Raw genomic sequence first — 24,946 nt, forward strand, 5'->3', positions numbered from 1 at the left:
ATGTTACACACTGGACCTTTCACACTCAGAGTGAATGTGACCTCATTATATGTCATTAACCTTTTTTGTTCCAGTTTGTTCTTTATGATCCAGACCCAGTTTCAAGGCTATTATTATCATGATTATCATTCATATCATCACCATTATTGTTATGCAATCATTAAAGTTAATGTTTTTTTATCAACAATCTCTGCTGCTGCTGCTTGTATAAATGATATTGCAGTTCTATAAACATGACATAACTGATTCTTAACTTATAACTAACTGCTCCTGGTCTCTCTCTTCTGTCTCTACCTCATCTCCCTCTTGTCCTTTCTGTCCTCCATTCTTAATTTCACTCCAACCGGTTGAGGCAGATGGCCGCACGTTTGAGTCTGATCCCGTCAGATTTATTCCTGTTAAAACTGAGTTTTTCTTTTTTTCCTCTCCACCGATGTTTTTTTGTCTTACTATGTACACTGCATTGAGCTATACAAATAAAATTTAATTGAATTTAAATGAGAATATTTCTTTTTTTAGTAGTATGTTTGGTTTGTGGACAAAAGGTTGTGCTGGTTTATAAGGGGGTATTTTACTTCATTTTATTATCTTTTCATTTATTATATACATATATATATATATAGCTCTGTTTATTAGAGGCAGGTGTCCATCTATTTTTCATAATGGAATAAATACTCTTCTTGTTGCTCTGCTATTATATTGTATTACTTTTATATAATGGTACTTTCTTTCTTGTAACTATATATCTCTTAATCTGGCAGAGAATAACTGTGTGACCACACATTTTCCTCCGGGGTTAACAAAGTATTCTGATTCAGATTTTTTATGGCCCAAACGCAACTCACATTTTATTTATGGAGCACAATTGAAAAACCACAGAGGTTGACAAAGTGCTGTGACAAGTGACCAAACTAATCAATTCAATGAGAAAACAACAGTTTAGCTTTGTTGTCGCGTAATATGAGACTTTTGGGGTTGTACATTTTAATGTAAACGGACAAAACTTCATATTCAGTCGACAGTCAACGTGAATTTGAATATTTGACGTTCACATTTGTTGAAACTCAGTAACGAATATCTGTGCTTTACACTCCACAATCATCTTAGCATCCACATAAATTAGCTATGATGTTGACAAATAATTGTCCATAACCAGAAGAAAAGAAAGAGAGAGTTCAAGTCTGTGAAAATATATCAGTCTCACAGATTTTGATGATGTGTTGGTGAGAACTGTGGAACTGAATCACACTGAAAATGAAATTACACCGAAAGACAAAATATCACTAATGAATGAATAAATAAATAAACAGAAATGATGAGCTGGTGTAGAATCATCAATCACAGCTTCTTTGTGTCCCATCAGATTCCATAACACACACACACACACACACACACACACACACACACACACACACACACACACACACACACACACACACACACACACACACACACACACACACACACACACACACACACAGTGTCTTATGTTACACACAGAGATTTTTGCTTTCACTGCAAATGCAAATATTCTTCTGTAGACACCGACGCAGTTCATGTTCAAGTGTTCAACAGTTCCGGTAAAACCTGCTCCTCCTCTTTTTCATGAGAAAATCTGTTTCTGTCCCGCTCACAGGGTCGTTAACGTCTTTGAGTCGATGTGTTGCAAGCTGCAGTCCAGAACCACACATCATCAAGGGAAGCATTCCTGAGAATGTGCACGCAGTAACAACACGTTCAAAGGGAAAGTCCAGGGTTTTTGAAGAGTACTAATACAAGGTACTAACATATTTTCCATTGATTTCCGACTGCCAACTTAAATTTGTCTCACTTCTTAAACCACACGCTCCCTTCCCCCCACCAAAATCCGTACAGAAAATGAACGATTTCACATCAAGAGTTGCTGTTCCTTTAGTAAGTTCAAATGAGTTATTTTGAGACTTATGTGGGACTGTTAAAATACACTGGGCATGCATGCGTCCGTGTAGTTGTTTTCTTAGTCTCAGAAAATATAAAACAGAAAAAAGGGACAAGGATTTTTGGTCTTCAGGATTTTAGATGTTTCCCTGCTCCAGCACACCTGCTTCAAATGCATGTCCCTTATCAGGCTTCTGCAGAGTTTGATAACGAGCTGAGCATTCGAATCAGGTGTGCTGGAGCAGGCAAACATTTAAAACAGGCAGGGCAGTGGGTCCTGAAAGACCAGGATTAAGAAAGCCTGTTGTAGATAACAAAGAAAACCTGCAGACTTGTTTGTTAGCATTCCATCTAATTGAGGCAGTGGAGGAGGTATCACAAAGTCTCATAGTATACTTCATAATAAATGTGTTGTCTGTGTGTGCAGGGGGATCTCTTTGAATATCTTAGATGAAACACATAAAATTAGTTGACAAAAGTCACAGCCCTATTGTCTTTGTGTTGCCAAAGAAGCCCTTTGCTTTCACTGGAATCCAGTGGGAGTAAATACAGTGTCTCTGGTCCTCTGCACCTCCTAGTTGGTGATCTTCTTGCGAGGCAGGTAGGCACTGGTTATCTGGTTCATGACCACCAGGGCGGGGAAGAAGGGCAGCAGGAGGAAGACCCACCACACCACACCTTTCACTGTGGCCTGGAACCAGTCTGAGAACATGGCCGACACCACGGTGACTGTGGACAGCAGGTACACCACCAGGCCGCAGGTGGCGTGGTACAGCTTTAGCTTGGGCAGAGACGAGGGCAGGCGCAGCAGCTTAGGGAAGTTCAGGCACACGCCACAAGCCGCTTGAAGCACGGTGGCTACCAGCGTGCAGACGCCCAGCAGACTATGCCAGGAGACCAGGTGAGGGATCTCTGAGACATTCTTGCTGGCCACCATGAAACCAAACCCGACCGCTGAAGCTATCAGGACCAGAGCTTGACAGAACCAGTGGAGGCGGATTTTACATTTGCGAGATTTGAAGCAGCAGGGAGATCCCTCGGGGGAGAAAAGAAGGATGCCCTCTGTCAAACACAGACAGTACTGCAGGAGGAGAGAAAATGAATGAATGAAGACGGTCTACTTTAAGGCTCTTATGCTGGGATCAGACTACACAAATTCAGTTTTTCAAGCAATTTAGTTGTGACCACATTTCCAGTGTTGGACAGGAGTGGAGGAAAATATAGTCCTGTGGTGTGATAAAGTATTAAGTATAAGAGTTTTTTGTTGTTGTTGTGTTTAAGCCTCTGACTCGTATTCGATCATTGGGCTCTCTCCCCCTCCTTCCTTGTCCTAGAACTGGACAAAGAAAACTGCAATGTAACATTATTTTTTACTGCGAAACCTTTTCTTAAAATAGATTTTTTTTAGGGAGAGGGAAATCACAATGCATCCCCTTGCTTATAGTATCCTATGCTATCCTACACGCTTCATTTCACTGCTGTGAAAGGGGTAAATTCCTTACTTATTATTGTAACTTAGCTCTTGTTTTTACAGCTTTGGCTCCTTCTTAATGGTTATCCTTGTTGATGTAACAGTGACAAACATGTGGTAAATAAAGCTTTTAATCAAATGATCTGCATCGCAACATTTAGACATCAAAGTGAGAGTGAGCTCTGGTCTAGGTGCTCTTATTGGAAAAAAAAACTACTTCAATTGAACAGAGCAGCTGTTGACTTAAAAGAGCACACATTATACTGACAATATAAAATATTGATCTAACTGTGAGTCATAAACAGACTTCTCTTTTATCTTTATGTTTTGAAACCTGGCATGCCAGAGGTTTTACAGATGATGACGTATTGTAAAGTAATATATCACACTAGTGCAACTGTAAAAAAAAAGCTGTTGTTAGGAACAGACCCTGGGTGTGTAACTTTATCTGCCACTCGTCTGTATCGGCACTCCCCATCTATTATTCACTATGGAAAGAGGAGGTGACAAAGATCAGAGGGCACTGAGGTAAAGGCAGGTTGAGTTCATGTACAGGTTAACTTTAATTTGACATTAAAGTTGTAATTTTAGTCTATTTTATCTTAAGTTTGTGTTCACCACTTTATGGTGAACCACTTTAAAATATGTTTTTTTTTAAATAAAATAATTCAGTAATTTTAAAAAGCACTACCCACACCTGCAGTGCTGTTTAATAATCATCACGCATTTTCATGAAGATACATCACAAAAGTGCACATACGTACGTGTGTGTGTGTGTGTGTGTGTTTGTGTGTGACAGATGAGGTCATACGTGTGACTGTAAACTTACTGCAACAGACATTAACAATGGATGCCAAGAAAACAGACCTGAAACAAAGACAAACACCAGTGAGCTTTCATTTCCAGTGTTTTCTGACACCATGTCAACAATATATCTTGAATATCTGAACATTTAAAGATGTGCAGGCAACCTTTGGATACTACAGTAAAACATTATATATATATATATATATATATATATATGTATATGTATATGTATATGTGTATATATATATATATATGTATATGTATATATATATATATATATACACACACACACACACACATATACATATATGTCAAAAGGTTATACTTTAATCAATAAAAAACATGGCAGTCCAACATGGTGCCCTCTGTAGAGAAGACCCAATGTTAATATAAAAGCCTCATTCTGGGGTAATGAAAATAATCATTAATACTGTACATTCAGGTCATTAATTATTATGTTATTTCTGCCTAATGGAAATAATGTCACCTAAATCTTACACACTGTGCCTTTAACGTGCTCTATTTGACTGAAACGCGTTCTCACGTTTCACTTTCCCTGCAGCTCTTCTTTCTTCCTGGTTCATGTATCCTAACAAAATCCCTCTGAAGCCGAGCCCTTAAGTCTACTTGAAAACAACAGTATAGGCTTGTAGCTAATCAAGTGTATTTTCAATTAATATTTAATTTCATCACAGTAATTCTTTTTTCTGTATATGTGCTTACTGCAGAGGTCCACAAAATATGTCCATTATTTTATTTTTGAATGAGCGAAACAGGGTTTTAGATTTATTAATCGATTACTAAATGTATCCTCAAATGTTTTGATAATCAATTAATCAGTTCTGTTAATCAGAGTGGTTTATAAATAATCTCAAGCAAATTTTATGACTTTTCAGTTTCTGGTTTCTTTGCTCCATATAACAAAGAAATCATTCAAACTGAATCATTTTGGTTTGTGCATATTTTCAGGACTAAACAAGAATTTGATTTAATAGATAAAATAATCGACACATTATGCAATTATGAAAATAATAATCTGCTGTTAGTCATTTAGAGACCAATGCATGTTAGCCAAAAATAATAATCCATAAATCAAGTAGGGCTGCAAATAACAATTATAAAAGGCCAGAAACTGTCAAGAAATGTTGATCTGTGTTCTTCAAACCTGGAAATGATGTTTTCAAAAAATATTCAGTTTTATTTTTGATTTTAATTTCTTTGTTATTTGGGGCAAAGAGAGCAGAAAATATTCACATTTAAGAAGCTGAAAAATCAGACACTTTATCATCAATTAGTTTAATTTAATTTAGAATTCGATTGAGTAATTGTTACAGCCCTAAAAGCAAGTATAATACAATTATTTATTAAACTGCTGAAATAATAATAATAAAACCATAATAGCCATGTGTAATAACAGGGTCGTTGTAAATGTCCATGCGTTCACTCACTAGTTCCGGGTCTGGACAGTAGGGAGATGGTGAGGGTCAGACCGAGGCCGGTGACATGAGCCGCTATCAACGCCGCCCTCCGCAGCCACACGTACAGCCAGAAGTCCCGCATCCCCAGCCCCTCTCCCACTGGGCTGTACTCCACATCGGACGGCATGCTGCTGCTGCTTCACCTGCCCGGTCATCTGCTGGGTCCAGCGTGGGGAAGAGGCGTGGTCTGCGTGCTGGCCAGACACTGCACGAGCTCCATTAACCAAAGATAAACAAGACAGCGCGCGCGCACACACATACACAGCACGCGCCACTTCCTGTAAATGCTGTTGTGTAGTATTTTAGTGACGTAACGGTTCTGGACGTGCAGTGGATATTTTCGTATGAACAGACAACCTCAGACTAAAGAGAAAAACAAAATACAACCATAAAGAGCGCGTTTTATCCCAGAGGTTCGCGTGTCTTCATTATTGTCATCCATTCCGGTAAAGTTTATCGGTGTGAACCTCCTGTCGAGTCTTGTCTTTCGTTGACTTTAAGTAGCGAACAAGTGTGAACTTTGGCTTCAACAGTTATAAGGTCGTAGAGTGAATGAGACGCCGTGAGCTGGCGACTTAATTCTCCCAACTTTGACAGAAGAGACACGCGATAATAACACCGAAGGAAAACCTCCAACTCCGGCGGCGTCAGGTCATCGTTCCCATTTCCTGATTCGGGTTGGCAAACGCTTGGGCACGTGACCCGATTGGGCGTGTCTCACGTGGGGGCGTGGTTTACACTGGTTGCGGCTGGATAAATCCATGTCAGCACGAGCCCCTTTATTAGGTAAACTTGTTAAACTGCTTTTAATGTAAATATCGAATTAGTCAATCACCACATGCAAGGGTGGATTATTTAACGGCCCCCACCTCGCCCAATGTTATGAATCCTGCTATGATAATGGGGCCCTTCAGCCAAATAACACTGGTTATTTTTATATCTTCAAAGACAAAGGTTAAGTTGTGCGATGTGTATAAGAGGTAACGGAGTCCTTTTTTTGTCCCACAGTGGGGAAATTAACCATTTTTTACAATTTCCCTGGTATAATAGAGCCCCTCAAAAAACACATTGATGATCAAGGACACCTGCTGAAAAGATGATTAAACAAAGTTTGAATAACTATTAATCTACTGGTATTTTAGTACAATCATCTCTAGAGTCTGGAAAAGAGACAAGTTCTCTTGGCAAAAATGCTTTGCAGATGTCAATGGGGAATGATCACACTGGTTGCACTTTTCCTGCCTGTACTGAAATGAAAACTTTGAGTTTTAGTTTACCTTACCCATTTTGTACAAGTCATCCATTTACCTCTGACCTTTTGCTGCTGTAACAAATGAACTGATCAGATGAGAGACCAGTGAAATCAAATCTGATTCTTTGATTTTCTGCCCATCTAGATTCTATTCATTTCTAATTCAACCGCCTTCGACTTATTTCTACTTACTCAGCAACATCTTCAGCATCTCAGATTCTGCACTCCTCTTAAGGCAGGAAATGCATACTGTAGTCACTTACTGCTTTGTGCTAGCATTACAGAGATGCTGATGTAGGTGTAGTTCAGCCGAGATTCTGAGAGATAAAAAGCAGGCGTGGGCACAGCTAAAAGTGTAGCCTACAGTCATTATTAAAGCAGTTATTTCCAAAGTGTGGGTCGTGAAAGGTCATTAAATATAAATAAATGCATTTTCAGTTTGTAATTTAGTTCTAAATTGCTGTAAAATATGTATGATAGATTTTAGGAAATACCTAATGGAATAAAACAAAATCATGGTGTTTAAATTGTTATTTTTCTTTGATCTGACCTACTATAATAGGTAATATTATTACCTACTATAGTAGGTCAGATCTAGTATTTTGTTACTTCCCACCTCTGCAATATTGCAGAGGTGGAAAGGAACAAAATACATTTACTCAAGTTACTGTATTGAATACTTTTAATGTACATTTTGTATTTTTTTAAGTACAATTTAAAATCAGGATTTTGTATTTTACTTGAGTGCATATTGACTAAAGCATTGTACTTATTTATTTTATAAATCCTATCCGTTACTGCGTAAAAATAAAAATTCAGCGCAATGAAGATCTACAGGGGGAAAATATACACCAGAACCAGACGAATGATGATGTGATTAGCACCAGCACTGGTGCATGAACATAAGGTCACAAAAGTGACGTAATATCCTGTGTCACGCCGGGCGCGTGAGCTCCAAAATAGTTTTGGATTTCTGAGCCCTTGTCATATTTCTACTTCCCTCACACCCCACGCAAAGTCACTAAGTAACTTTTAATTGAAAGTACATTTCAAATGAACTACTTTTTACTTCTACTTGAGTACATTTTCAGATGACTACTTTTACTTCTACTTGAGTAATATTTCATCAAAGTATTGGTACTTTTACTTGAGTACAATATTTTACTACTTTTTCCACCTCTGATATATAGAGTGATCACTTTGTTGTGACGCTAAATCTTTCAAATATTACAAACCTTTGATACTTGGTTACATCACACACATTTGGGACATTTTAAAATACAATTATGATCAAGGCATTTCACATTTCACTCAAGCATCATAAGCTTTTTACTAGTAACATTCTCAGCAAAATCAAATACGCCGACAGAACACAAAATATAAGTCAGAGAAGCCAAGTGTAAAGGACGTTTTTTAATCCATTTTTATAAACCAACATATTTAATTTAGCAGCATAACCGGATGGTCTTGAGGTATTTTCTAAATCCATACTCTGAATTTCATTCCACCCTCCCCCAGTTCTCCCACATACATTCATCCACACACCATAACATCCATACTCTTCACACACAAACAACCTGACACACTCACACTTCCAACATGTGCTCAATAGACAAAAGACACACACACACTTTTGAGTCCTGTTGCCTTCGGAGGCCGCAGAGCTGGCTCCGTCATAGTGGCTTGTAAGGCAGGCACACTTAATGGTGCAGTTTTGGCTGTGGAGAAAGAGAAACATTTGAAATCAGTACTGTTATTTGTGTCAACTTATGAGCATAAAAAATTAATAAACATGAGGAAAGTCAGTCAGAAAAAAATCAGTTTTCCTTTAAATACATCAAACTTTAGAAGCATTGTATACTGGCCAAATATTTTAAGCTGCTAAAATGTCAATTCCACTTTAATTAAGAGGATATTAATGTAGTCCCTTATGTATCAGATGTCACAGATTGTTGCCATAGAAACAGTTTGTATCGGTGAAACAACCAGAAGATACAATGACAGACTTTTTAGATCTAAAGTTACGAAAGTTTTAATAGTTTTTTCCACAAAAGACTGGTTTAGGTGAACCAATGTCAGACAGTACACGCTGTAAATAGCTCACATTGACGACCACATTTTGCATTACTGAACAGTGACTAGTTTGGACACTGCCTCCACATTATTTTATCTTCATGTTCTGCTCTCCAACACGTTCACATTTTAAAACGATTATAAAATAATGGGATAGTACATGTTAAGGTCCGGTGCGGCAATAAAATAATTGTCTCAATTACGATTGGACAGGCAGCCATGAATCCTCTACGGGATGCTTTCTTGTCTACAATCATGAGAGGAGTTCATGACCAGACCGTGAAGAGGATTTATCACAAGAAATCAATCCTTAGTTTGAATTAGTCCACAAAATTTAAAGTCTCATACACAACATTCCCAAATGTAGTGAAACACTGGCGATGTAATATTTGACTCGCATTAATTATTAATAACAGCCTTTATTTACTTAATTCGTTTCCTTTCCTTCCTTCCACATCAGCTCTACTACTGATCACAAATATTGAAGATGGGTGTTGGAAAAGGAAAAAAAACACTTCTGCTCTTCACTTCACACAACTGCTCATTTCCTTGTGTTTCTCTCATTTAAACTCACCTTCTGTGTGCCCAGTTTCTTCTCCACACCTCCAGCCAGACCCCCTCCTTTACTGTCCTTCCAGGGATAGAAGTTGGACCGTGGAGAAGAGGTTGTGGCAGAGCTGGAAGAGGAGGAGGAGGGCAGGCGGTGTGCTGAGGGTTTGGAGGAGGGCGAATGCTCCTCCATGGTTCCCCCCTTGCGCTTTTTCACCAGCCCCTGATGCTCGAAGCCCCTCCCACTGCCCTGTCCATGCAGTCCTGAGTCCCCCGATACAGCCCGGCTGTGGGAGTTGTTGGTGTCTGTAGGTGATGGATGGCCCAGAGAAGGGTGTGTCCGTTTGTAGGTCCAGACTGCCTTAGCGGCAGGTGAGTGGGACTCTGATGGGGAGGGCTGTGGACGGGGTTTGCTGCTGGGAGAAAGCGTGCCATTGGTCTGTCCGTGTGGAAGGTTTGAGGGTATGGGGGCTTTAGAGGAGGAAGATGATGTGGAGGAAGAGGTGGCAGAGGGTGGGCGGCCCCGGTCCTGGAGAATGATGCAGTTCCTATCGGGGCCTGAGTGCTCCCCTTCCTGAGCCGGGGCCTTGCGTTTGCGGAGGGCAGCAGCAGTAGCAACATCTTCGCGCAGCTTCCCCGCCTGTTTATTGGAACGCCCCACTGGGCTCTTGGACTGCGCAGCACCCACCTGACATGTGACCGCAGGCTTACCTGGAGACACCAGGTGACCCCCACCGATGCTGCTGCCACTGCCCCCAGAGTTCTCCGACTGCATGGCTGGCTGCATTCTCCCTGGAGCTGAACAGGAGGAGGAGGAGGAGCAAGAGGATGCCGTTTTGACAGAAGAGCTGATATGACTCCCTGTTCGGACCTTAGAATGTGACGAGGAGGACATGTTGGCCATGGAGGAAGGGGACGAAGAAGTGATGGTCTTGGCTGAGGGAGGTGGAGTTCGAAGTTCTGTGGCTTGAGGTATTTTCCTGTATTGGGAGACAATGGATTCACAAATCAATATATCAAACAGATACCTTGATCAGCAAACAATTTCAAAGAAATGACATGAATTTAACTTGGTCTTAGAGTCAAAGTGGTACACTATATTTGATCATAATTTAGTTGAGCCCGTCCCCATTGCCACTTGACAAAAAGTATGATGTGTGTCATGTTCCAGTCATAAACATAGCTGCGACTAGTATTAGGGCTGCAACTAATTATTATTTTCATAACCGATTAATCTGCTGATTATTTTCTTGCTTAATCTACTAATTATTTCATCCAGAAAATGTCAGAAAAGTTCACTGTGTACCCAATAATCTCAATGTGAAAGAGGCTTATGTGACAGTACCTCATACAACCACAATTAAAAAAAACAAAAAACAAAATGTATCTATCCCTTTGACATTCTTAATCCAGACACAAAACCTCATCAACCTTAACATAAAAATACAGTTCGGGGTTTGGTTTGTTGTCTGTATTTTCGACTGTGATACTGCCATCACGTTCTACAAAGTTCAGATTAGTCTTTCAGTTTGTTGAATTCACTGAGCAGACCCAAGCTAAATATTTTTGTGTGTAAACAACGCAGGCGATTAGAAAATTATACTTAAATTTTGTTCTTGTTAAAAAGACACAATGTTGTTGGTTAGTTTAGGCAACTCTCAAGGATTAGGGTCATGAAAGAAGAGCAAAGCCAAGAAGGAACAAATGTCAGGCTTCTTACTTCCAAAGGTGGGCGCTGATGTGCTGTTCCAGCATACTGCTGAGCGCTGACCTCAGGTGGTGAAGTCTTCTGTCGAATGTGTAGATGCCATGACCAAATGCATGGCTGCCGAATGAACACACCTAGAGAAACAAGCCACCATGTAAATCTGGGGTGATATAGTAAATGTATGTTCTCATAAGACTTTAAAAGGTTGATTGTACATGAATAGTGACAGCTCAGATGCCATAGTTGGGAGTTCGGTCAGCCCCTAGCCCACTAAAAACCACACACAAACTGCCTACCGCCATTGGTCTAGGATGTGTGGCAGAGGATGAGAAATCTGAGGGCTCCTCAGGTCCTTCTGCTTCACTTTCATCACTGGAGATTCGTCCATGAACAAGAGGTGATGGTGCTCGGAGACTTCCCTCATCCTGCCGCTGCTTCTCCTCCTCTGCATCACACTCCGACACACCAGACCTGCAAAACAAAATTTTGACTGTTGATTTCACATTCATAATAATTAGGGCTGTAACGATACAAACACACGATTTTTGACCCACGGTTCAATACATTCCACGATTTTTTTTTTATTTAAAAAACATTTTATTTAAACATTTACTTATATAACAACTTAATGTAAGATTTAATAACAAATATGTTGGAACACTGTGAACAGATTTGAACATAAATAAATAAATAAATGACCAAAGATTTCTCTCTTTTCTGTAACATAAAAATACTGTTGAAAAATACAAAGTAAATGATCAATCAGACAGGGATTTGTCCCCAAAGCATGCTGGGAAGTGTAGTTCTTCATGAGAAGCAGTTTTTTTTCCATTGGAAATAACTTGTTTTGATAAACAGCAATGGTAAGACAACATTTCTGCTTGTATTTCTTGAAAGTCAGTTGTTGTTTCGCTCTTATTTTGGTGCTGGATCCGTGAATCTTGGTCGTAGAGTGATAAAAATGGTACCGCTGGAATCTGTGGATTCTCCGATGTTTACATAAGCTCCAGCGGGTTTGAACCATTGGCGTTTTAACTGTGTTTCGTGAACATAAGAATGGTTTAAATGAGCTTTTAGCTGAGTTTCTGACCTTTCTGTGTGTATGCAGCATGTCTTGTGTTTATTAAAGTTAGATATGGTTTTATGATGCTGCTGTCGCTGCGTCTGATGCTGCCCCCGGTACCGGGGACATCAGTAAAGAGATTAACGCAATTAAAAAACATAACACGTTAATGATGACTGTAATTAATTAATCACAATGAACGCGATAATTTGACACCCCTTATAGAAATAATAGTAATTTGAAAGGTTTGGTAGCACTAACTCATATCATATGGCTAACTGGAAAAATAACTGGGAGTTAGAAAGGGCGTTTCGCAATTCTGTTTTCTCATACCGCGAGGCAGGTTCGTGGTTCCGAGGGCTCCAAGAATTTGTTTAAGCAGTGCTGCGGCTGTGAAAAGTGCCTTAAACCAATGTCTGGATCAACTAATCAAAATTCAGTCTAATCAAGGCTATGTTCAGATTACCAGGCTGGAGTGACTCATAGGTTGTTTTTGTTTGAAGGTTGAAGGACCCAGATCTGATCTTTTCAGGGCCATGTGGCGATCTGACACGAGTTCAAATCAGATATGTGTAATTTCAGTATATGGTCCTAGAATCTAATAAATATCTGATATGTGGCCGTGGGAGATACATAACAATGGGCATGTCAATCAATCCATGCAACCAGTGCCGTCCTCTGGAGCTAAATCTCACTCAAAAATTCACTTTTATTAGCTTCTGTTTCTCAATTTCCCCCGTGGAGCATTAACAAAGGCTCATCTTATCTAACATCTCTTACTTCAATACTGAGTGATCTCAGAAATAAGTTTTCTGCTGTTGTTGATAAAAGAGGTATTCGAGTGCATGCATGCCGTCCAATTCAGATACAAGACTAGTTCACAATGTGACCCATCAAATCTGATCTGGAATTGAGCAATGCGATTGGCAACCTGAACAAAGCACAGACTGTCTAGGTTTGGATCAAAATGTCAAGTATGGTTTTATTCGTTTGGGATTTAAATAACAACTAACCGGAACAAGGACCTCGGATCAGACATTTAGGTGTCGCCGTTGTGCTTGGAATCATCACTGTGCCATTACAAGAAGATCTCGACTTTTAACCGAAAGTAAAACTATAAAGCTTTAACCAGGTGATGTTAGCCCACCTTTTGGTGAACTGATGTGAACTCTATTGCAAGTGGAATTTAGATCTGACTTTGTGGCAGGTGTAGACTAGTTATCCTGTGCACCAGCCAAGTCAAGAGCACAGGTCAACACATGCACACTGAATGTTCTGACAGCAGTGCAGGTGTTAAACAAAGCTCTGCTTGCCGGCTGAAGACAGGATCAAAAAAAAAAAAATCAATTCCTAAACATTAGGTAGGAATGACATCAAATCAGCATCACTATTAGGTTACAAAATGACATCATGCCACAACAATTACCAAATACTAATAACGCCTGAAACTACTGGGAGCATGAAAGCTACCTTTAACTTCTTAAACTAATCTTTTATCATCATATGTCAATATGAAATGGCCCGACTACTAAATAAAAAAAAAAGGTAGCACTGCCTGATTGAAGCATGTACAATGAATACTCAAGGTATTCATCATCACCCCTCTGGTAATTTTCATGATTAAATTAATGCTAATAAAATGTCATTATGTCTGCCATGATTTGTAAATCCTCCACATTACAATGAACAAAAAAAGAAAAGTGAGGAGAAGAAAAACAAAGCTTGGATTAATATGACAATGGGTGTGTGTGTGTGCGAGAGATGAGGAAAGAACTGACTCTGCAAACAGCTATTTTTGGTTGTTATGTAATATTATTTGTCAACCTGTGGTTCAAGAGTTAAATGAAGGAGTCTGGATGCTCACTGCAGTTTGATGTTTACAGTCATTTATCGTCAGTAAAGGTGTGGCTTGAGAAAATATAAGTTCGTAATATTCCAATATAATATGGTTTAACTGTAAAGGTCACAAAAAAAATTTCAGTACCAAGTAACACCATTATCACCAACTTTGAAATACAGTGGTACAGTGGCAAATCTATGTCAGCTACGGACTTTTCAGTTTTATATGCACATTAATTCAGGAAGCTTGTGTAACACTGGTGGTACACATACCACAGTTTGAGAACAGTGGGTCTAGGAATCTCAAAAATACTTCAGTAAAGCTCACCAACCTGAAAGCAGGGAGGCTGGCCAGAGGTCTTCTGCAGTGTGGAGCCCCAGCCTGTTCCCTGGGGGCCTCGGGGCTTGGGGATCGTCCACTGGAGGGACCTCCTTCCAACGACAGTGTCCCTTTCTCTCGAACCTTGGTCTTGAGTTCTGCCACCAGCTGATCAAAATTCTTGCTTCGGCCCACCACCTTCCTCCGCTGGTGGATGGAGTGAATCTGGGGACACAGGATACAAGTGGTTAAGCTGGATTCATAATTAACGCCTGTGGATCTGCCAAAGGGGATGCTCTGCAGAAATGGTGCAGGAACCACTTTGTTGATGGGAGTCGTACTGTAGCTAACTATAACATAGAAGAGTTCGATTGAGGCTACGGTTTCAGAGGAACCCCCAAGTAAACAACCATGTCTCATTTCTCAACAGCAGCAATCAAATAGAAAGATGAAATTAATAATTCAATCCAAAAGGCATAGCTTTTTATAACCTCGTCCCGCATAAACTACACTTTACTTTTACATCAAACCACTCATCTCTAGCAATAGGCTGTGGTTCCTCCCACAGAATGGAAAATGGCATTGGCCTATCAAAGTAATTTGAACAGTTCATATCATGGAGGTAAACTGAAAGAAAACTCGAGTTCTGTTTACAAGACGCATCAGGTCAACCTGTTGCTGTTATTACTGTGTTTTACTCGGATAGATGTCAATGAGAATATATGTTGCCATATGTAAAATGAGTGTCTCATGTAAAATGACACTACGTTCACATACAGCAGTTACAGTATAAGACGCAGCCTGTTTTCCTGCAAGTCTTTCCTGTCACTCCTGTCACTTCCTGTTAATAAGGTCATCCTGTTGCTAACCAGCTCGATGTGGTCTCACACATACTTCCTCTTTCACAGACGGTAACACCATCCACCATATAAGGACACTTCCTGTGCAATTTTCACTGTGCTCACTATCACTCAATGGTCATCAGTAACTCGAGGCTACGACTGCAGTGTAAATCTACTCTGGCGTCACTCACACCACGATCAAACGATTTCTACTACATGTTCAAAAATGATTAGATTTTGTTCAATGCTTGTTCATTTAACCCTAACGTGGTTTGACGCATATTACCGAAAAAACAAAAAGAATCTGAAGAACAACTGACAGACACCCTCTTTTATGTGGTTCAACAATTTGATCTTGTGATCTCTTTGATCCACTGACATGTGACTGCCTGTAAAATCAGCTGGAATGCTACACATCTACACAGAAGTCTAGCACATTTGCTAAAATAAGAATTAATCTATATTACGAAGACGACTTAAGCAGAATTTACCGAGTGCATTACCTACAGCATGAAAACACAGAGGAAGTTCCAACTCATCAACACAGATTTTGTTTTTATTTTATCCTTAAAATAACAGCTTCAGAATCCTGACTGACTTATACCAGGAAAAAATAGCTTTTTATCCACACTGCACCTGGACTTCTGTCCTTTCAATATGTAAATTTGGTGACCGAGTAGGGACACTCATTACATTTACATGCACAGTGTAATCAAGCCAGGGATATAGTCCGATTAAGACAATCGGACATCATCGTCCGAGTATACACGCAGAGGATAAAATCGATAAGTTGGCTCTGTAGTCCGACTCCACCTCCGAAGGTGGCACTGTATCACTCTATAAGCCAGTGGGTATTGAATCAGTTTCTTGTTGTCACAGAAAAACAAACAGTGAGTGGTGAGATGGATCACTGCGTTTTCGTACATGCTGTATATGTTAATTATAGAAATTAGATCTAGATCATTAGTGTTGTCCAAAGAAAGATGCCGCCGCCATATAATTTCCGGCAACAGTACTGCAGTTTATACATCGCCGTAGTCTGACTAAAATCTGATTTTATCTGAAGTTTTTGTCTTAATAGCTAATGAGACTTTACTTTAACAGCCACAATCAGGCCCAGCATGTTCCAGAGTAATGCTGAGCTGAGGTCAGCAGATATCATTTAGCATCTGTGTTCACCGTGGTCCGGCAAGTTACATAGTGCTTCTTTAACCATACCTGGAAATATAGCAAGAAAACGAAAAACAGCAGAGGAAACAAAGAAAAATGCACAGGCATGATAATCTGAGGCAACAAAAGATTGTAGGTGAAGCTGTGTGTGTGTTTAAAGCTTACATTGCATGTCAGAAGGCGAGTGCAGACTTTCTTCCTGTCAGGATCAAGGACGCCGCAGTGTTTGTCCAAGTCACACTCCCTCTCTACAGAAACAAACACACCATGTCAGCTTTAACAGTCACCACAATGAATAGGCAACTTTTATCAGTGATTTCAAAAAAACACTTTCTGCACTTCATTAAACTTAACACCAAGTGGGTTATATAGAACGATATATGCTACATTTAATCAATACAGTGGTCTTACACAGGCCGTGTAACAGCTTTCACATAAGTCAAGCTTCAGTTTTTTTTTATTTCAGTTTCACAAACTTAACTAGTTATTAGAGTACTGAGCTCTGAAAGCTGTCAAATAGTTAACAAACAGTGCATTCGCTCATAAATACTGTGTGTCTGATACAGACAATGACATACCCCGCTGAAGCCGAGTAACTTCCCTTATGCAAACTGTGTGAATACAGTAAAAGGCTTTGTTTAGATAATTCACAATGCAAAGTAAAAATGACAACAAAAAAACAAAACAGTGGCACAGTACAGATTCAGGTCTCCAATGAAACACTCGCTCTAATGTTGTGCCAATTAAATACATGCACATGCCAAGTCCTGCTACGTTCACCTTTAAATGGCTCAGTAACACCTGATGAATGCAGAAATGGTGGGAAATGAGATTGGGAACTTTTCCCCTCATTAAAGAGGCACAGATTGTGAAAATGCGAGTCCACTGTCAAAATGTTTTTTGCCATTTTACTTACATTTTATCCAGAGAATCAAAGAAAAAATGTGTAAACTGTCAGTGTAGCTGACTTTTGCTTGCCTGCGGTGCAAGCACAGCTAAACTAAAAAAAAAAATATAGGTCTTACTACATAGTCAGTTCTGCTCGCCTGTCAAACTTCGAAAAAAGGCTATTAGTGTGGTTGTTTTTTTTTTTTTGATTGACGATGTTGCTCTCTTAGTGCTGCTGATGAAGTAGAAACTTTTGTGGTTGATGACAATACACAAATAATATAGTAAGCAGGTCACCACAGGCTGGAGTCAATAAAAGGAAACACTGATGCTCACTATTAATATCTCACTGAAAAACACAACTACATAGCCAGTAAAATAAATAATATTTCTGGGTGACATGTAGAGGGAAGGAAGAACAAAAGACAAGTTATTTTCAAGGCTTTTCAAAACTTCCTGTAGAGTTGTGTAGATGTTCATGGTCCTCGCATGCAGACCTGATGTCTTAAAATCATTTCCGAAAGAATGCCCAATCAATGTGTATGGACCACACAGTCACATATTTTGGGGCTGCATGCAGAAGAGTGCATAGCGTCAACGTCGACAAGGATACATGATGAAATTTACACCCTTGTATGCCCACATTGTTTGTACTGTAGATCAATAGAATTATCTAGGTCAGTGGTTCTTAAACCTTTTATACAAGGTCCAACCTGAGAAAATATTGAGCTCTCAAAGAAACGCCATAATCGCCAACGTTAAAATACAGTGGTGTAAATAGACCGAGCAAAGTCACCTACGGACTTTTCACAGGAGGCAGATTTATTCCCAAATACATAATTTGCTCTCATCATCCTCTTCCTCACATATACTTCAGACACTGTATAGTGATTAGATGAAGATGGAGCGAGAGATAGGGTGACTAATTATTATTGTTTAACATAATTAAAATGTTAAGCTTATCGTTTTCTACGCACTCCGGTCAAAATTCCTCAGCCACACCGATCACATACCCTGGTATATACAGTAGAACAGTATTTCTAATTTCCCTCCAAGTACCACCAGAGGAAGCTTGCATACCACTGGTGCTACAAGTACCACAATTTGAACTAGGTAAGAAGGAATGGAATGTGGATCAGGTTTACATGCATGAGATGCCAGACCCTCATTTTAGTTTGAATGCAAACATGTATATGTATGTATAAGTGAAACAAGTGCACAACTCTCCATGAAAAGTATGGAAGATCTTTCAGAAGGCTTTAGACTGAGTTGAGAAAATCAGCAGCAACCAAATGATGACAATGTAAATTAGTGTACGACACAACAGATAAACATCATCCTCTTTGTCGACAGCCCTGGTGGTAGTCAAAAACAGAAACATGGAAATATTCTGATGATTAATAGGTGCCTCCCTGCTAATATGATAAACCACCGTGTAAAGAATCGGTTGAGTTGAGCTGTTGAAGGCCCAGTTTGCTGGGCGGTACTCAAACTCTCAGATGTGATCAAGGTAAACAAAGGCTTGGCATGTGATATGGGGATCATAGCCACCTGACTCAGTGTGATGCTGTTTAGACTTCTGTTGGCTCAGTGTGGCAAGTGTTAACAGCTCAGTAAAGACATAAATTTGTAGACCTCCAAATGCACTTAAGTATTCTGGTCATAACACAACTTCAGTGTCATGAATCATTTGGGAATAATACTCTGCCTCTGGAAAATCAGATTAAGAACTCTCTGCTCTAAGGCATACAATGAATTTCAACTGCTGGACATTTGATCCTGTATTGTTATGATATAATGCAGTTGTAAATGATTAAAGATTCCTCTAAGATTTTTAGACTGGGTCAAAGAAATTAGACCTTGACTATAAGGCCAGTAAGCATAATCAGTCAAACAAACATATGATATCCATCCACTCTTCAACCTCTTACTCCATATTACACCAACCTCGCAATCTGTACTCACTGGAGGCCACTTTGTTGTAGGGTCTGGGGATCCGATGGCTAGGCACTACAGAGGCCAGAGAGACGTCCTTCCTCTGGCTCTGGCTGGGGGGCCTGTCACTGGGTGAAGCCCTACCAGGTGGAGTGCTCCCGTGTGGCCAGGGAGGGTCTCTGACTGATGGCTGTGGAGAGCTCATCTGTGGCTCTAACGGTGGCGGCTGCTTGAATACTGATGTTTCTGTGTGGCTGCTGTAGGACGATGACTTATCCAGTGGGGAATGTCTGCAACATGACAAATAAGGTTAACTTTTCATCAAATGATCAACAAAACAATGTCTACCGTTTCCTGTGTTTTGTGCACATAATCAGATACTACTTGTTGAGGAAGTAACAGTGTTCAAGCACAAACTACCCATTAAGAAGTCTTTGTTCTACTGTCATCTGATTGGCTAAAAGGTCAGACTATCACAGGGCATACCCCCTCTTTTACTAAGTTCTTTTCATTTTTTCACTTCTTACTTGGTAATTCAACTCGACAAGTGTAATGTGAAACAGGCATGGCCATTTCAAAATGTCTTAGAACAGCCAAAGAGTGAAAAAAAAGTGTGGGTGGGCTATGAGCACAAGTGGACAATGAAAGTGCAAATAAAGGAATTGCCTGAGCTTTAGTTTTTCATAAGGAGAGGGATATGTACGATCAAAGCAGATGTTTGAATTGTGAACCCCCCTCTTGCTTGATATGCTTGGTTGTCTGTGCCATTGTGACACAGAGTATCACTGTCAACACTATAACCAGTGCCACATGCCTTGAGGTAAATATATTTGTACATTTATGTGCAACTAAAATCCACTGAAAGACAAATTGTAGAGCACAATAAAAGGAGCGAGCATCAGGCACACTTTACCACAGCAAAACAACAGTGTTGCTGTTGCCATGTTCCTTGTGACAAAGCTCTGCATTTGGGCCTTAATTCTACACAAGATTGTTGCAATGAAAAGTATCTCCTTTTGTTCTTGCATACATGCAAGGATGGCTGGCTATTGATAAATGTTTTGATATTGCGATTCTGAAGGGCAAAAAAAGCAAAAAAAAAAGCAACACAGCATATTCTGTAATGGCCCTTAATTGCAGAGAGAACTATTAAAAGGCAACAAGAAGTCACAGTGATTCACAGTGATTGTGTGTTTGAATATTTCATGTCCAGTGCAGCTGTCTGACAACCTCATGGTTTATAGTGTTTTAAATACAGACATAACATGTTCGTTGGTGAGTTTAAGAGGTACCGGAAGACATTTTTGTTGGCTCTGCAAAGATTTAAGTTAGCTGTTAGCTTTCGTCTCCAGTCATATGTATGTTAAGTGCACTTTGTACTTACCGTACTCCGTCTTTGGAGTTTTTGGAGTGTCTGTACTGTGGTGGGGTAGAAGGCGAGGGTGGGGCTGCTCGTAGCTGCCCAACGCCCTGCCCTCGACCATCCCAGGCTGAAGCAGAAGAAGAACTGGTCCCATGAGAAGGAGAGTGGCCATGGTGAGGCCTCTGCTGGGGCTGGGGTGCCTGGGCCGGAGAGCGCAGTCTGGCATACAGCTTCGCCACGGGGCCGTGTCGTCGCTCGCAGTGCTTTTCAAACGCCTGCGGTTTCACCACTTGGCCACAATGACTGCATACCACCAGGTAGAAATCGTCATGGCCAGGATAAAGGCCAAATATGGACATGTCTGGGGGAGAGTGAACAATGGATTGGGTGAGAAAACGTAGATACAGCGACACTGCAGTGGAGGAAACGTGGCGATGTAACTTTGTGGGGCAGCTGGGTACAAAGCTGCATTCAAGAAATATTTTCTCAAGGGAGTTGGACAAAACTGTATTTAACTGGTAAATATCAGTTGGCAACCTCTAGTGTCATTATGACTAATCTTGTTCTGTAATGACATATTCACTTGTTTAAAAATAGACAAAGTGAATCATTTGAGCCTTTAAAGTAATGTTTCCTCCCACAGGTAAAACAGGTATACCTGCAGTGACTCAACGTGCTGTGGAAGGTGGTCTCTCTATATAAAATGTATATAGTACAATGTAAATAGGCCTGCAATAGTCTGGCAGACTACCCTAGGAGTACTGCACTTCTTAGAGTGAGCCATTATAGACGCATCATTGCAAACTATTTGAAAAAAAGCTAAAATAAATTTAAAAAAAAAGTGTGGACACCAGACGATTTTCTCAATCATCACCATGCTCTGATGGCTATTCCCATTTCATGTAGATAGATTTAACAAGGTGAGCACACTTTCTACTAAATACTACCAAGGTACTTTTCGATTTATCAAGTCACACTTAAACAATCACACACTCAGTGGGAGTATCTATCAGACATCTGCAGCTACAGACACCCAGGCTAGCTGCCAAAAGCTGCCAATGCACAACACTAGCAAGCTTTCACACTCGCCCTGGTCAGTGTGAACCAGTAGCTCTATTTACGCCCTGTCTCTAGGCAAGGTTGGAGACCAAAGAGAAGCGGAGACACAATCCATTGAAGCCGTTTTCAGACATTAAAAAATCCAGATAATGTGCAAAGAATTGGGTCCAGACATTATCCAAAGATTGCCATTGACAGAATAATCATAACGGGACATTGTCTGGGTGTGATACATTCACATAAGCAGGAGAATCTCCAGAGGAACAGGACGAGGAGATCTTCTTCTAATAATAATTTCCAGCAGGATGTACAATGACAGGTGCAATGCTGCCCCCAACAAGAAAAAATAATATCTGTTTGGAGGCACCTGACTTGAACATGCAGGAAGCAGGATGCATGCTAATTCAGACACTGCAGATTACCCTGCTGCACTACTACACTAGTAAGCTAGCAGGATAATATACAGTGCAACTTCTGCAGACATACATGATCACAAATACACGCAATGCAAATAACACTGGTGAAAAGGAAGAGCTATTAGGAATCGTACCACAACCAGCCCCAAACGGACAATTTTTTGGCGTCCTTGCCTTCGGGTACCAGAGTAAAATGGTACGGTAAGGTCAGTGTGGAACTAAACCAGCTCCACTCATGACAGTCAGCTGATTGGGGCGACAGAAAAATATGACTCTCTTGCGACCAGTGTTTCTTCTCTAGCAGTCTAATTTCGTACAAAGCTTGTTGAGAGAACCAGCCGCAAACTGAGCAGGGAGAAAGAGTAGCTGGATGTCCTCCATCTGTCGTGTTGGGACATCAGTTGAAAGAAGCCTGGCTCAGGGCTTTATTATTCCAAAGACGCCCTCCTGACAGTTAGCTTAGTTAGTCAACAGCTTTACAGATAATTTGGCTTGTTGAATCTGCGTCAAAGTTCGTCAATGACAGAAATAGCCGTGACTGGCTGTTTATCGTAATTGTGGAGATGTGAAACACAAAAGTGATGAAAAAATCAGATAATATAGACTATCGCCACCTGCTTGTCAGGAAAGTTAGTTCCTCTCACACAAGACAGGAAGTATGTGCTGGTTGCTAATCAGCTGAAGTCAATCTAATATGTGCGAGTGCAACATTTCCCCTCTGACACATGCAAATCTGAAGCTGCCATTCTTTGCCATCAGCTGACAGTTGGGGCAGTGTTTCTCTGGCTTTAATCTGATGCATTGAAAGGATGTCACAAACAACAGCAGGGCTGACTACATTGTAAATGACGTTGTGCACACTTACCCTCCTTACTGAGAGACATGGCCTCTGCAGCCTTTTTGCCATTCTTACTGCAGTCATCCACATCAGGCCCTGAAACAACAGATCAAAAGCACACATGAGCAACATGGAAGGTCAGATGTTCTCCAAAAGTTGTATGGCAGGTTCAAGATCAGGGCAAAGTGGAACCTTACTTAAACTGTGCACAGTATTTCACCATTTCACCCAAAATTCACAGTTGGGCAGAGTCTGCACCAGTCAGCACTAGTTGGGAACAGACGGCATGGCTGGTTGGCACAGAAATCTGGTCGTGAGTGAGGGGTAAAGATTCAAATCGGCAAGTGGGTGAGGGTAACTCTCGCTCTCGTAGATATGGTGGCTCTCCCGAGAGTTTTATCCATGTAGTTGGCTTCAGTTGGTTTGACAAATCATGTAGTCTGATCTTTCATCAGGCCAATCCCCAGTCTTTCACTCAGTCATCTTCAACCGATTTATCCTCCACATGAGGGACGCCAGTCCATCACAGGACCATAAAGACACATCTAATTAAGTGTCCAATTTGTCTAATCCCCAAATCTGCATGTTTTTGGACTGTGGGAAGAAACATGGAAAAACCAAAGAAAATCCACGCACACACAAGGAGAACATGCAAACCCGGTTGATCCAACTGGGTCACAAACCCGGGTCTTCTTGTACTGCAAAGGAAAAAGTGCCAACCATGTGGACTCCAGTCTTTTAATAATCATATAAAAATCTTCTTAAACCAGTTAGTGTGTACTCCAGCTGCTCTTTTTTCATTTATACCACCAACCATGTACAACATTGTTTGCTGTGTACAGTGAAGTGGAGAATGACTTTATGTGATAGTTGTGAACATAGGAACACTTGGAGAGATGCCAGACAATGAGTGAGCGCACTTAATTAAAGCTGGGAAGGGCAAGAGCAGTACTAGGGCTCAAGCCCCACATATGAGATGTCCCGCCTTACACTAAAACGTTAACATCAGTTAAATGGATGCATCAGCTCGGTCCATCAAAGGGTACATCTACAAGGGAGGCTAAAGAACACACAGTAACGTTTGCTAACATCAAAGGCTGGGCCAGCACCATTTACATGGTGGCAACAGCATCAGACTCCTCCTCCGTCACCGGTGTCTCCTCTCAATCCTCCTCCTGCTGCTACCATTAGCATGCTAAAGCTAAGTGCCTCGTCGTCAACCATAGATCAGTCTGGCTTCCTTGCTAGCTAGCTAGACTAGCTTTCCACGGCGAGAAGTTGCTCGCCCAACCAGCCACACTAGCCTCCGCTGTGCTGCTGCCGCCGCCGACTGCTTTCACCCCCTAATTGAAACGTGTCTTTTAAGCACTGGCAGCTTGATCTGTGACCACAACTGTAAAACACACTCGGAAACGGTGATATCCTTTGAACCATATTTCATTCGTTCTTAATGAGCGCTTTTACAGTGGGACCTGAAAGAGAGCAACATGTTACCCACCCAGCACTAGGACCCGGCAGGGTCTTTGTTTGGGTAACATGGTTAGCGCTGCGCTCCATTTCCACGAAAATAAACCGCGCTGCTTTGCTTAAAGGACTTCGTATCTGCCAGTGTTTGCGTTAGGGTGTTTCCTTACCATCCGCCGCTGTCACACCGGCCCACTCGGCCCAGGCAGTCCAGCTTTGACCCACGAAATCATCGAGGCTAGGCACCCGCCGATCCAGAGCAGCCATTACTTTTACTGCGCGTTCACGCGACGCCATCATCACTGCGCGGCAAGCGACTTACGTCATATCTCGCGCTCTCGACAGGATAGGAACTTCCTGCGAGCGCGTTCTTGGGACACCCACACACACACACACACACACACCGGTACTGGAACAGAATCATTTGTCGTCGTCAATCGTCAATTTGTTTTCTTACTGTGACACACATTGATCATGTGACGCATTTCAGCAAAC

At 40.9% G+C, this 24,946-nt stretch overlaps 2 protein-coding genes across 2 annotated transcripts; both read right to left on the bottom strand.

The window, feature by feature from the left end:
• Positions 1-2,491: 2,491 nt before the first annotated feature.
• On the bottom strand, positions 2,492-5,800 carry cyb561d1 (cytochrome b561 family, member D1; the record flags this gene model as incomplete). Its single annotated transcript, XM_083891932.1, has 3 exons — positions 2,492-2,998; positions 4,218-4,255; positions 5,644-5,800. The coding sequence occupies 3 exons, from the start codon at positions 5,798-5,800 to the stop codon at positions 2,492-2,494; spliced, it is 702 nt and encodes a 233-aa protein (XP_083748058.1).
• A 2,727-nt stretch (positions 5,801-8,527) lies between these two features.
• Positions 8,528-24,751, bottom strand: atxn7l2a (ataxin 7-like 2a; the record flags this gene model as incomplete). Its single annotated transcript, XM_083892770.1, has 10 exons — positions 8,528-8,643; positions 9,573-10,527; positions 11,268-11,389; positions 11,552-11,726; positions 14,490-14,701; positions 16,654-16,736; positions 19,342-19,601; positions 20,696-21,035; positions 23,015-23,083; positions 24,622-24,751. 10 exons carry the CDS (start codon positions 24,749-24,751, stop codon positions 8,626-8,628), a joined length of 2,364 nt encoding a protein of 787 aa, XP_083748896.1. The 3' UTR covers positions 8,528-8,625.
• Between the last annotated feature and the right edge of the window lie 195 nt (positions 24,752-24,946).

The sequence above is a fragment of the Microchirus variegatus genome (assembly GCF_963457635.1).
Source record: "Microchirus variegatus genome assembly, chromosome: 7".
In the NCBI taxonomy this organism is placed as follows: Eukaryota; Metazoa; Chordata; class Actinopteri; order Pleuronectiformes; family Soleidae; genus Microchirus; species Microchirus variegatus.